This window comes from Thalassophryne amazonica, chromosome 6, assembly GCF_902500255.1.
Source record: "Thalassophryne amazonica chromosome 6, fThaAma1.1, whole genome shotgun sequence".
Lineage (NCBI taxonomy): Eukaryota > Metazoa > Chordata > Actinopteri > Batrachoidiformes > Batrachoididae > Thalassophryne > Thalassophryne amazonica.
This window is the reverse complement of record NC_047108.1, coordinates 66,443,176-66,457,374: the sequence shown is the minus strand read 5'-3', so window position 1 is coordinate 66,457,374 and position 14,199 is coordinate 66,443,176. Positions and strand designations below refer to the sequence as shown.

The following is a 14,199-nucleotide window of genomic DNA, read 5'->3' as shown; positions in this document are numbered from 1 at the left end:
AAAAATTGGCCATTCTAGGGGTACCCAAAGGGGAAAAGCCAGGTACGACAGCCCAAGTTCCTTTATCATGTCCAGTAGGCTGGGGAAGTTTGTTGAGTGGGCAATCTCATTCTGGGTTGGCCAGTACATGGCCCTCAGTGAGGCAGTCGGAGTCTGTGGACATTTTTAAGTCAAGACTTAACACCTATTTTTATTCTCTTTCTTATGAGTAGTTTTTATTTTGTTGTTGTTTTTTTATTTTGTTATTTGAATTTATTTATTTATTTAAATTTTTTTATGTTGAACTGTTCTGTGTGAGGCACCTTGAGACGGCCTTTGTTGTAATTTGGCGCTTTATAAAACTGATTAAATTGAAATTGAACAACATTTTATTGAGTCTTAAAGTAAATAAATATGAAGTTGGTTACTGGATCCTTAAACTCTGGACATAATAAACTACATGGTGGATCCTTGATCTCTGGACATAAACACAAATAAAATCTGTTAGTTTTTCCTTTCAGACTGAATGTCTTTCCATACCTATGAGCTAAGCTCTTGCAGCTCTGCTGCAGGTCAGGTTTATAAAGAATGGAGGACATCTCATTTTGGGAGGAAAAAAAACATTTTAGTCGATTGTAGTTTATTGTCTGTATTGCAACGTTTGTAAGAGGTGTCATTTTATTTAAAGTGGCAATTCGTTTTGAAGTTATTAATTCTGAGCGGACTCTGTCTCAGCAGAGAGCCGCACAATGTTTGGAGCTGTGGCAAAATGGAGGACGATTCTCGTTTCTTGACTCCAACAAGACAAGAGTCCCAGTTAGTGACTCTAATCCACACAAAAGCGACGTGATATTTTAATGGCTTTCAGAGGGGTTAAGAAGCGGACTTACCGCTTCTGAAGAGCAGTGAATCAAAGAGCCACGAGCCATTGAATCGAAGCATTGCTTTGATTCACATTTCAAACTGGAGTCGCGCTGCAGAAACGGTTGATTACAGACGCTGTATTGAAAATAAGCGTACTGGTCCAAAATTACAGCATAACGGGTCATAATGCAAGTTTGCGCTAGCTAGAACCCTGTATATACACACAAAATATAAAACACATTTGCAGTGGTATAATTCCAGATTGTATCAAGATAAAATTTTATTTACACAGCACTGTGTCTCTGTGACCTTATATGCTCCTTTCTTTTGACTGCACCAAAAATAAAGCAATTTCTTAAAAGTTGTTTGCCATCGACAATGCTGTGCTATTTTGTTGTTTGTCTTTTAATTTCATGGGAAAGAAGCAGTCTGGACAGCTGGAATTTAAAAGATAAAGACAGTGAAGAATGTTGATTTATGCAGCTTCTTCAACTATGGGGATGATCTAGATATGGTTTGAATGTAGAAGCGTAGTCAAGACTGATGGGAGCAGATGGGACAGTTGTGAACCCAGTATGCACTGTCAAATTGTTTTTTTTTTTTATTTCCGGCAGATTGTCGTTACGGGTAACAAGTACTGCACTTAGCCAGTTGGACAAGAGGGTCATAAAAAAATAAAAAAAAAAGTTGTGGTGACCATTTGGTACTGACCACATACTTCCTCTGTGTGGATTTGAAATGCATCATTTCTGTTCAACATGGAAACAATGTATCCCTCCTGGAGGTGGTTTGGTCAACTGGACCGCAATCTGTCCTAAAAGCATTTCAGTTGCATTTAATCTCATCACCAAAACTGTATTTTCATGTTCGGTGTAAATGGGATCAACACCAATGGCTCCTGTACCAAGTACAGCCCTAGAATATTGCAACCAAGATGACAAATACACAGTTGTCGCACAACGTGAAAATTATTATGCACACAGTAAATAAAACATACCTTCCATGAAACCAGTCTTGACATATGTCACACTCGATCATGAAGCGTGTCACATCATATGGCAGACGACACAAGCAGTACACCGGCACTGATGCCATTATGAGTGTATGGAAACAAACTGAGTGTACTTATAATCCACTTAAATGAGTCCAAGTCTGAACAACAGACAGCTCAAACTGAAGTACTTAAAAAAAATAAAAATAAAAGAAAAATCTCTGGCACTTCACTGTTTAACTCTTGTAAAACACATGTTCAACAGCATTCACCCAGAAACCTGTTGAAATACAGAAACAGAGGAACACTTATGAATGGATGGAAACCCGTAGTTTCAGTCACAAATATCTAATACATGGTTTCTTAAAAGGATGAATAATAAATAATTGACACTTTTCACATAAATGAGTAAGAGGTTTAGAATGATGGTAACTAGTTGTAAATTAATGAATTGATTAGTTAGCGTTACCTGGCTAATAAAAACAAACGTTGGTTTTCGGCAAAATTAACGCCAGTGTTAAAACTAGTTAGATGTTTACTCCACGGAACGCGGTGAAATAACGCGAATAAATCTTGTATTTTTCAACTCGTTTTAACTATTTTGCTATGTTGGCCAATGTCTTACGATTGGTAGCGTTAACTGGCCGTATGTAAACACACATTACGCCTCGGGCCTGGACGCTGTGATGCTAAGCTAGTGTTAGCCAACAATGTAGATGACGCTAACGTAAACATTTACCGAGATAGTCTTCAATTGAAGACAAAAGGCATTAAAAAGGAAAAGTGAGGCGCACCGTACACATTAAACAAGAAAGTACCAGCCAGTAATGCGAATACTTAACAACTCACCGTAACACTGCCGCGGCAGGGCCATGCGTGCAAATCCGGTACAATCCCCACGCAAACCCGGGGCATCCGCGGCCTCTGTGCGCATCATCAACTATTAACAATATGCTTTACCAGCTTTTAGATGAACATACATATTACGGTCAGATATAAAGACCAACTTCAGAAACTGACAATGGAGCCTAAAACATGAATCTAAAGCGACCTAAAGTAGCTCAATGTGTACAAATAACACCAAACTGTAACGCGTTCACGCCATTTCAAAGCTAGAGATGACGTCACTCCATAAACCGGAGCTCCGTCACAGTCACAACAAAACCCCTTAAACTGGCACAGAGGCTTCTGGTTTTTGCTTCTCATGGGATTTATTTGTTTGTTTTTTCGAGGGGGGCATATCCAATATAAATTTGATTACATTTTGCAAGCGTGGACAGCCAAAAATCCCATTAAATCCGTCAAAACATGCAAGCAGTGGCAAAGTTCTCCTGATACTTTCAGACGGACTCGGCAGACATCAGCCGACAAGGTGCGCATTTTGCTTTTGGAAAAAAAATATTTTTGTCAGACAAAACAAACACGAACGTATAGAATCAGTTCCTCATGTTTCCTTGTGCCTTGTTGATTTCATGCGAACCCTGAATCAGAAAAACATGTTTGCAGCCCCACGAACATCACTGAAATACATTGCTTTTTAAGCAAATTTCATTATGTCACGTTGGGCAACAGAAGGACATGCATGCAGGAGTCGAGCAGCACTGTTCACTTGCCAGTGTCAAGCTGACAAACGTTAATCCAACTTCATATACCACCTAAATAGATCCTGGTCATTTGATTGGTGGCTTGCGCTAGATATCGATCATTCTTCCCATTTGCCATTGTGTTCTATTTGCCATGCAAATTTGGTTCCATACGTTTTGTGCTATTACACGGCCTGACCACCACGTGCTCACACTAGTGGCAATAGTGCTTAGCTTAAAAAACAAACAGTGGCCTGACACAATGCCCAATCTCACTGGGTAATGGACAGGAAGACTGAATGTGCTGAGGGGGCTCGAGAGCGAGTTGGGGGACGGGCTGGCCGGGGTCCTGAGAAACCAGCGTTTGCCAGAGGCAGAACCGTGCAGGCCAGGTTGACCACTGAGGCAGAGCAGGCTCTGTCAGATGACACCTGGGTAAGACGGGGCATCTTAGGCTCGCTACCGAGCTTTGGCAGATACTGTAGGACCAGCCATTTTCAGATCTTTCCAGAGATGTACGATCAGATTCAGGTCTGGGCCACTCAAGGGCATAGAGTTGACCTGCAGCCACTCTTTCGATATCTTGGCTGTGTGCTTAGGGTCATTGTCATGCTGAAAGATGAACCGCTGTCCCAGTCGGAGGTCAAGAGCGCTCTGAAGCAGGTTTTCATCCTGGATGACTCTCTACACATGCATTCATCTTTCCCTCAATCCTGACTAGTCTTCAGTTCCTGCTACCGAAAAACATCCCCACAGCATGCTGCTGCCACCTGGCTTCAGGGATGGTGCCTGGTTTCTTCCAAACATGATGCCTGGCATTCATACCAGAGTTCAATATTTGTGTCATCACACAAAAGAATTTTGTTTCTCATGGTCCGAGACTCAGTCCTTCAGGTGCATTTTGGCAAACTCCAGGTGGGCTGCCATGTGCCATTTACCAAGGAGTGGCTTCCATCTGGCCTCTACCACACAGGCCTGATTGCTGCAGAGATGGTTGTCCTTCTAGGTTTCTCCTCTCTCCAGAGGAATGCTGGAGCTCTGACAGAGTGGCCATCGGGTTCTTGGTCACCCCAGACTGCTCAGTTTAGACGGGCAGCCAACTTGATAAGGGTCCTGGTGGATCCAAACGTTCTCCATTTACAGGTGATGGAGGCCACTGTGCTCACTGGGCCCTTGAAAGCAGCAGAAATGTTTCTGTACCCTCCCCCAGACTTGTGCCTTAAGACAATTCCTTTGACTTCATGCTTTGTTTGTGCTGACATGCACAAACAAAGTGATCGATCTCTGCTCCCCTCCACAGCATATCTTTTTCCTGGTTCTCTCCCTCAGCCCCAACCAGTCCCAGCAGAAGACTGCCCCTCCCTGAGCCTGGTTCTGCTGGAGGTTTCTTCCTGTTAAAAGGGAGTTTTTCCTTCCCACTGTAGCCAAGTGCTTGCTCACAGGGGGTCGTTTTGACCGTTGGGGTTTTACATCATTATTGTATGGCCTTGCCTTACAATATAAAGCGCCTTGGGGCGGCTGTTTGTTGTGATTTGGCGCTATATAAAAAAAAAATTGATTGATTGATTGATTGACATGCACTTGTGATGGGAGTGTTGAGTAGAATTTTGAGGGGAAAAAACTAATCTATCCCATTTCAGAATAAAGGCTATAACTTAAAATGTGGATAAGGTGAAGTGCCGTGAATACTTTCCAGAGTTATCGTATATGCACAAAATCTTAAAGTGACCCCCCCCCCCCCCCCCCCCGTTTTCTCCACAGGGTACTTATTTTGGAAACACAGCCGCCTACGTCACATTGTATAAACATTTTTACAAGAGCGTGTACAAACATACATAAACAATATGACCCATAAACTACACTCCACATTTGAGAGTGGACTTGAACCAAGAACCTTGTTTCGGAAGCAAGTGCAAATCCAATGGCCACCACACTGACATCTACAAAAGGAATTTTGCTGTAAAATATAACCAATTCAAACCCAATTATAGACACATTATCAACAGTTACCAACATAAAGGATGGTAATCTCTGTGACCCAATTCCATGTTAATAGAATTTCTCTACCACACATCCAAGTGCAATCATTTGTCATATTTTATGGCATTTTTATCTCAGTATGAAAGACCAAAAGACAGTAAAAAAAAAAAAAAAAAAGCTGATTACAGAAACACCGAAAACCGTAAAATATTCAATCAACTCCTGTATTTTATTAGAAAAGCTGCAATTTAATAGAGGCGCTGGGGTTTGCCCATGGTGCTCTTGATGTAGAGGGCACGCACGTTCTGCCAGTTCTTTTTCAGCAGCGACACCAGGAAGTTAATAGCCAGGTGGATGTTGTAGACCAGCTCATCCTCTGTCATTTTCACATGTCCAACAGCCACAGCCAGACAGAGCACCTACAAGGGAGAACACAACGTCTGACACTGTAAGCTCAGATCAGACCACTCAATAATCACAGTAACATCAGCAAGTAAAGATGCAAAACAAAAAAATAATATAGCACATGCAGTAAAAATGTTTTAGTTCTGTTGAATGCACCTTCTTCATCTGGAATTTGATGGTGGATTTGACCTCATCCACCTTGGTGATCAGGTTCTCATTGTGGGTGAGCAGAGAGGGGAACTTGCCAGCCTTGTTGAGCCCTGGTCCCAGGATACGTGGAATCTGCTTGATGAGAGACTCTGAAGCCAGGAAGGCATCATACTTCTTAGCTGAGAGAGAGATAAACGAGTCACAAACATGTATAACCACATCAAGGAATCATGATATAAAGCAACATCATACCAAGTTTCTTAACAAGCTTCTTGTTCTTGTTGAGCTTCTTAAGAGCTTCAATGTCCATGTGTGGCAGGTCTGCGGCTTTGGCCTCATCACAGTGCTGCTGGTCTCCCAGGATGCACACTGAGAACTTTGGCCTGGGGAGAGTCTTCAGCCTGCATTTTAACAGAGTGGTGAGTGATACTGCTCTAATACACAGCCACGGGCTTCAACCAGCACCAAGTCAGAGCTCGGTTAGAGACAGACAACTCTGTGACATCAGCAGCCTCTTTGTATCTGGCTGGGTGAAAGTGAGCAGACATGATGAGCTCAACCACTTAAATCAGGAACTATTTAAACTCAGATTTTGTGGATTAAATGAAAGAAACAAAGCACTACATTTTCAAAACGCTAAGGACATGCCCATCCGCTCCCCATGTAGCAGGAACAGCTACACAATATGGCCAAATATGGTAATATGGTGGCCACCGTGTAGTCGTCCTCACTGGAAACATAACAGATCGGCTTGAGAACATGAACTTAGCAGTTCAGACCCCAAAGCCTCCCCTCATGTTTTAAGACACAGGGTAGAGGTCCGCCTGCTTCGCCTCCACCAGCTAAGCCTGGGTCAGCTCAGTCAGACTACCCAGAGTACTTCTCCATGTCTGCTCCTGGCCTGTCTGGATTTCTCAATACTCAGCTATTTTTTATTTATTTGCCACATAATAGGCCATTTACTAATCAGACAGGGCTGGATGCACACAAGGAAAAGGTTGGGTGGAACAGTCAAAGCCCAAACCTGACAGTGCCGGAGAAACGTTTGTCCTTCTGGGGATCATAGTTTTTCAGGCTGATCTGCAGCTCCACGGTCTCCACAAACCTACAAAAGGTACAACAAGTTATGATTCATTTCCTACATTTCTTTCTTTTTTTAATTGCAGTGTGTTTATCTTCTTACTTCCTTGGCTTGGCAACAGAGCCTTGCAGGACCTCCTTCACAGCTTCATACAGCGTGTCCCTTGAAACCTTACTGTAGAAAACAAAGTAGTATAAAGTTGTTATTATTGCCAGTGTCACAGTCAGGGTTAAAGATAATGGCTTCAAGTGTGTTGTTTTGTCCACAGCACAAAACCTTTCAGTGTGCTGTCAGACAGGAATAAATAAACCAATTAAAATTAATAAATATTGTGGTAGGGTGGCATTTGCATGTTCTCCATGTGTCGCATGGGTTCCCTCCAGGTGCCCTGGCTTTCTCAGACTTCCAAAGACATGTAGGTAAGGTGAACTAGTGATTCTTTGGCCTTGCGATAGACTGGTGTCTTATTCAGGGTGTACCTCGCCCTATCCCTGTGACCCATGACTGGTGTAAGCAGGCATAGAAAATGAAAGAATTAAAAATAGACAGCAATAAATAATAATAACAAAAAACCCCTGAAATTTTTTGGCAAGGGCCAAAGGCCCGAAGCTCCTGGTGGGGGGTCTGGGGGTTCTCCCCCAGAAAAATGTGAAATCTCAGATGCATTCTGGTGCATTTCCAGGTCTATTTATGCACCAAAAAAAGTTTAACTTGTTGGGTCAGCGTCAATTTTACCACCCCAGTCTTTTCACAAAACTTGTATTGTGCTACCAGACTTTAATCCAAAAACATTCACTGTGGCTCAGAAAAGTACACATTAAAGAAAATGACAATTCAACAATCTCAAAAAATAATAATTCTCAGTATCAAGTCAAATGGAACAAAAGGAGTATCTATGGCACATTAATTCATCAACCTGAAACCTTCACTCACTTCTGAGTTTTCCTAGTTTTGGCAGGAGCTTTGGAGCTACTGATAATCTATGCTTTTAAATTCTTCACCACTTTAAAATTCTTACAAATGTGTTTTAATATCAAGATTAATTTCGGATTACTATTACTACATTTTGAAGTTAAAAAAAAAGTTTTCTAACGAGGTCTGTTAGAAAACTATCCGACCTTTTTATTTTTTTTTTAAATTATATGGATTTGAATCGTGCGCTTGCATCAGCCAAGCTTGAACCTTCGTGCGCATGCGTGAGTTTTTTCATGCCTGTCGGTTGCGTCTTTCGCCTGTGGGCAGGCTTTGAGTGAGCACTGGTCCACCCCCCTCGTCGGATTTTCATTGTCAGGAAAATGGCTGAGCGATTGGAGCAGTGCTGAATCAAATTTTTCCAGAAACTGTGAGAGACAGCCAGGTGGAAACCATTCGGAACATTCAGATGGCTTTTGGTGGCTTTTCAGTCGAGTGAGTAGCCGAGAAATTGTGTAACAACTGGGCATGTCACAACTTGTCCTGTGAGACTTCCAACACGGACGTTCTTTTTGTTGTGCGCCATTGCAGCTCCGTGCCGATCCGCGAATTCCTCCGCACGTCTTTCATTACAAAATCTCCTGTAACAGTGGAATGTGCCGCAAAAGTGCTGATGTACACCTCTTCCACAATTTCTCTGGTAATCAGACGACGTCCCGGATCGACACAGCCTTCACTTTCTAAATGATCTGGTCGTTTCAGCCTGTCGATGGCCACTCGGAGCGCAGCGCACCCTGCGCCACTGTGGGCCATCTTTAATCTGGTTGTAATGATCCTTAATCTGTGTGACGCCCAGAGTATCTTCACCGAAAGCCGTCTGAATCTTCCGAATGGTTTCCACCTGGCTGTCTCTCATAGTTTCTAGAAAAATTTGATTCAGCACTGCTCCAATCGCTCAGCCATTTTCCTGACAACGAAAATCCGACGAGGGGGGTGGACCAGTGCTCACTCAAAGCCTGCCCACAGGTGAATGACGCAACCGACAGGCGTGAAAAAAACTCATGCATGCACACGAAGGTTCAAGCTTGGCTGATGCAAGCACACATGATTCAAATCCATGTAGTTTTTAAAAAAAAATAAAAAGGTCGGATAGTTTTCTAACAGACCTCGTACATTAGACAACTTGTGATTACCAGTGTGGGGATTAAATTTGTGCAAGTGTCAAGGAGCCTTTAAGTTGTATATTTAGAGAAAACTGAAGGTTGAAGCTGCAGGAAATGCCCTCCAGTTGTACTTGAAACAGTAAACATGCTAGAGCGTCCTCTACTGGAGGACCTACCCCCCTGCGGTGTGCAATGTGCGCTGCCTCAGGTGATAACTGGCAACAGCACTGCTATACTACACATTTCTGGGGAGAACCCTGATTTTCATTTCATAATAGATTAATTGGAACGAAAAATAAATGATAGGTTAGGGGATTGGAAACTTTAAATTGTCCATAGGTGTGCGTGCAGGTGTGAATGTGTTTGTCCGTACATGGCCCTGTGATAGACTGGTGTCCTGTCCAGTCTCACAGCCTATGACTGCTGGGATAGGCTCCAGCCCCCCTGCGACCCTTAGGGCTGGTTTACACACAGACGGTTTTGTCCACGAGTAGTATGTAGACCGAAGTTCGCGGTAGTTCCGGCTGTTTTTGCGGTGGAAAGGGGCGGAGCTCGCCGGCTCCGGTTGTCAGTCAAGTTATGACGGACCTTGATCACACGGAGCGAGTTGCTGTGGAAAGCTCCCAATACAGAGAGTATCATTATTTGCTCCAGGAGCTGTGTCTGGGTGACGGCCGCTTTCAGCGCTCCTTCCGCCTCTGCAGGACCCAGTTTGAGGATCAACTGTCCCGTTCACGCGCGCACATGTAAACAAACAAACAAACAAACAAAAAATTTAACTCCGCTGCTTGCTGCAGCTGGCTCTTCCCCCCCAAAACTATGTCATAATTGTGTTTAGAAACCAGTCACCATTTGTTTTATTATACATCTGTGTAATTCATTAATAAAATATTCTCTACAGACGATTCGCTCGCGCTCGCACGTAGAGAAAAAAGAAAAGGCAGCAGCTGCTGCTCGCTCCAAAACTCTGTCATCATTGTGTTTAGAAAAGCATTTGTTTTATTATACATCGGTGTAGTTAATCAATAAAATATTCTCTACAGACGATTCGCTCACGCGCACGTAAAAAAAAAAAAAAAAGAAGAAGAAAGAAAAAAGAAAGTCCGCTCCCCGCTGCTGTTTGCTGCAGGGGTGCAGCTCGCTCTATCCCCCCAAAACTCTGTCATAATTGTGTTTAGAAGCCAGTCACCAGTTGCTTTATTATACAGCTGTGTAGCTAATAAGTAAAATAATCTCCAGGACGCACGCACGTAATATAAAATTTAAAAGAATCTCCGCTCCACGCTGCTGTGGTGCTGCTGCTCGCTCCAAAAACTCTGTCATGATTGTAAAATAAAGGACAAAAGAGACATAAGTCCTGCTCACAGGTACAGATACAGGACATGTTCACATCTTCAGTCAAACTCCAGACATCTCCACGTCACTACATATTCAGTCCCTGATTGGTCATCGCGGCGCGACGAGAACTGCGGCACTACAGGAAGCGGCAGGATGAAATGGCGATTAAAAAGTATCACACGCCGTTGTTCGTCGTCACGGGAGGTCTCCAGGAGCGCTCCCGGAATTATTCGACATGTTGAATAATTCCGGGAGCGATTCCCGGTAAAGCCGGAACTAAACCACGCCACCTAGTGCCGGCGTTAACAACGGCGTGTGATCCTTAAGACGGCCAAAAACTCTTCCGGGACGCTTCCGGGAGCTCTTACCATCTGTGTGTAAACGGGGCTTTAACTCGAGTAAGCGGTTGAAGATGAGTGAGTGAGTGGTGCAGTCCAGTGTAAACACAGTGAAATAATTCCTTAATGCCAGTTATTTGATAACTGGCATTAAGGAATGTAGAGATCTTAACTGGCACCTGTAATGAAAATAGTCTATAAATTCAGTGCTTAATTCATTAAACTCCACCATCATATGTAGTTTACTGTTTGAAAGAAGCATTAAAAAAATACACCCTCAAAACATGTTAGATCAACAGTTAGTACATAGATTTAAGATTTTATTTTCTTTAAAATCTGTAGACTTAAAGCAGACCTGCATTGAAATAAATGCAGTCAGATCTTTGGACCAAAAAATGACTTACATTTACACATAAGATCCTTCTGAATGTAGTAAAGTAAATCTGGAAGCCCAGATCTGTCATTCAACGGAGAAATCTTCATTTAAAAATGACAAATTTACAGCTAACATTTAGCCCTCCGCAAAACTGTCCCTCTCATCATGGACGCTGCCGAGACATCACGGAGAAGACCCTCTCTCCCAGCATGCATTGCGCGCCAACTGTAATTTGTGGATTTACGTCAGTTTGCATCTGCACCTTTTTCTTGTCTTATACGGAAGGATCTACTTTTTTAAAAACTTCATATTGTCTTGCGGCACGTTTGGTGAGTACACATTTCTTTTACTTGTGCTTGAAAATTATTTTGGGGGACTTTTTCATACGCTCGTTTGATTGAGTGGTGTCGCAATGAAAATCTACTGTCTTTCGCCTCCGGTACCATCGCGGGATATGGAGGCGAGACCCGCAAAGAATCCCAGTCATTAAAAATATATAAACCTCTCTCAGCGTCCATGGAGCTCTGGGGCTCCAATTGTCGAGACGTGCGGTGCTGTGGATTTTGCCACAAGAAGTCTGTCCTTGCAGCAACAGGTGTACCGGCCGCTTCGCATTGAAACAGCGAGCGTAATCTCAGGACTTGTGCCAAGTGTGCTGCAGCTCCATTCAGTAGACAGAGAGGTGATGCCGGTGTTGTGCGCTGAATCTGGCACAACACCGGCTGCAAAGCAGACACGGGCGGTGTGAGTGGCCCGCATCGGCGGTTAACGAGCCCGCAGATTTAAGAAGCGCAGCGGAGGCAGAGAGCGGGAGAGGAAGAACGGCGCCCGCTGTCGATGTCGTTGCTGATCTGAGCACACAGATCTGTATCTCACATTCATTGCAGCTTACTTTTGGATGTTGAAACCAGGACGTGTACACGAGGTCTGTGAGAAAAGTAACGGACCTTATTATTTTTTTCAAAAACTATATGGATTGGAATCACGTGTGATTACATCAGACATGCTTGAACCCTCGTGGGCATGCGAGAGTTTTTTTCACGCCTGTCGGTTACGTCATTCGCCTGTGGGCAGTCTTTGAGTGAGGAGTGGCCCACCCTCTCGTCGATTTTTTCATTGTTTAGGAATGGCTCAGAGACTGCTGCTTTGTTTAATAAACATTTTTTAAAAACCTGTAAGGCACAACTGAGTGGACAACATTCAATAAATTCAGCTGGTTTTCGGCTGATGAGAGATTTTGGAGTTTTACTGTCGCCGTAAGGATGGCCCACGGCGCCTGACGGCGATCTGCGCTCCGAGGCAGCGTTGTCTCGCTGTTTCAAGCTGAAAACTTCCACATTTCAGGCTTCATGGACCCAAGACGTCGTGAGATAACAGAAGAATTCGGGATCAGGAGTTTATCCAGACATTCCACTGTTAAAGGAGATTTTGTAATGAAAGAACGTGAGGGCAGATTCGCATGTCGGGCCGGACCCGACCGCGGGGGTCGCCACAGGAAAAACACCTCCGTTGGAAACCTTAACGGACAAGTTGGAACATGCCCAAGCTGTTAAACAATTTCTCAGATACTCACTTGTTGAAAGCCATCAAAAGCCGCCTGAATTTTACAAATGGTTTTCAACACGGAGGTGTTTTTCATGTCGCGGCGCAGACGGATTTGCCACGTCATCACGGATCCGACTCGGCAAATTCGTCCGCACGTTCTTTCATTAAAAAATCTCCTTTAACAGTGGAATGTCCGGGTAAACTCCTGATGCCGGCTTCTGAAACTTCTCTGTTCTCTGACGACGTCCTGGGTGAACAGAGCTTTAAATTAGGATGTTTTCAGCTCGAAACAGCCAGACAGAGGCCACCTCCGACCGCGCCGCGCAGATCCGCTTTGTGGGCTGTGCTTAAAGCGAAAGAAACTCCACAATCTCTCATCAGCCGTTAAACTTTACACCGAAAACCAGCTGAATTTCTCGAATAGTGTCCACACGGATATCCCTCACCGGTCCCAATGCGGGATCGGACTGAAGGTGGGAGCGCGTCGTCTTGTCCCTGACGTCATGGAAATGATACGGCTGTACAAACTGTTTTCACAGAGGGCTAAATTTTAGCTGCAAATTTGTCATTTTTAAACTAAGATTTCTCCACTGAATTACAAATTTGGGCTTACAGATTTACTTTACTGCATTCACAAGGGTCTTATAAATACATATCAGCTATTTCTTTCTGAAATCTGACCACATTTATTTCAATGCAGGTCTACTTTAAACAGTAAAAAACATATTTCAATGGTTCATTTTTAAGGCTTTTTTTGCCACGTCACGTCACAGAGCTAGTTAGGAAACATCACAATGCTAAAATACTAAAACTGGGATGAGCTGGTGTTGTTGGCGTCCACTTATAACACCATCTTGTTGTCCGAAGTGAGTTTAAATAGGTGGATGACGACGGATTACAGATCGCAAAACTAACGTGGTTTAATCCGCCGCCAAACTACCGGCCCAACCTCCAGGTTTACGGTGCTTACGTGCTGTGAACAGTAGTAGCGCACAAAAACCTGTCATAGACCACTCGCCATAAAGGTACACATTCAATAAAACTACTTTACATAGGAGTTAATGATAAAAAAAAATTCCGTCTAACCTCATTTCTGCGGTGTCGTTTCTCCCCTTTTGCTCGCTGAAAAGGAAGAACTACAGGAAATTACGTCATATAAATACTACGAGCAACGTCATCAAAATGCGCGGAAATGTAAAAAAATAAAAACAGTAAGCAAAACGTATACTTATTTAATAAGATAAAATAAGCATCAGATATTTACGATGGCGTATTAGTACGACGGCGTATTAGGGCCATTCAAAGACAGGAAAAAAAGGAGATTAAATTTTTGAATTTAAAGTCACATATACGAGAATAAACGTGCAAATTTACGAGCAATAACAAGCAAAATTGCGAGATTAAAAACATGCAAATCTGCAAGAAAAAAGTAGCAAATTTGCCACAATTAAACACGCAATTCTGCGAGATTAAAAACATGCAAATCTCAAGAAA

The 14,199-nt window shown here is 43.2% G+C and overlaps 2 protein-coding genes across 3 annotated transcripts in view; both read right to left on the bottom strand.

The window, feature by feature from the left end:
• phf8 (PHD finger protein 8) overlaps positions 1-2,987 on the bottom strand; it is a 40,552-nt gene extending 37,565 nt beyond the window's left edge. For both annotated transcript variants that reach the window (XM_034172370.1, XM_034172371.1), the window contains exons 1-2: positions 2,684-2,987; positions 1,841-2,114 (exon numbers count right to left, since the gene is read on the bottom strand). In XM_034172370.1, the coding sequence (XP_034028261.1) occupies positions 1,841-1,938 (98 nt within the window). In that variant the 5' untranslated portion in view covers positions 1,939-2,114; positions 2,684-2,987. The remainder of the gene's footprint in view (positions 1-1,840; positions 2,115-2,683) is intronic.
• A 2,626-nt stretch (positions 2,988-5,613) lies between these two features.
• Positions 5,614-13,876, bottom strand: rpl10a (ribosomal protein L10a). Its single transcript, XM_034172369.1, has 6 exons — positions 13,792-13,876; positions 7,136-7,207; positions 6,977-7,057; positions 6,205-6,353; positions 5,959-6,131; positions 5,614-5,816 (listed from the first exon to the last, which is right to left on the bottom strand). The coding sequence occupies exons 1-6, from the start codon at positions 13,794-13,796 to the stop codon at positions 5,646-5,648; spliced, it is 651 nt and encodes a 216-aa protein (XP_034028260.1). The 5' UTR covers positions 13,797-13,876; the 3' UTR covers positions 5,614-5,645.
• Between the last annotated feature and the right edge of the window lie 323 nt (positions 13,877-14,199).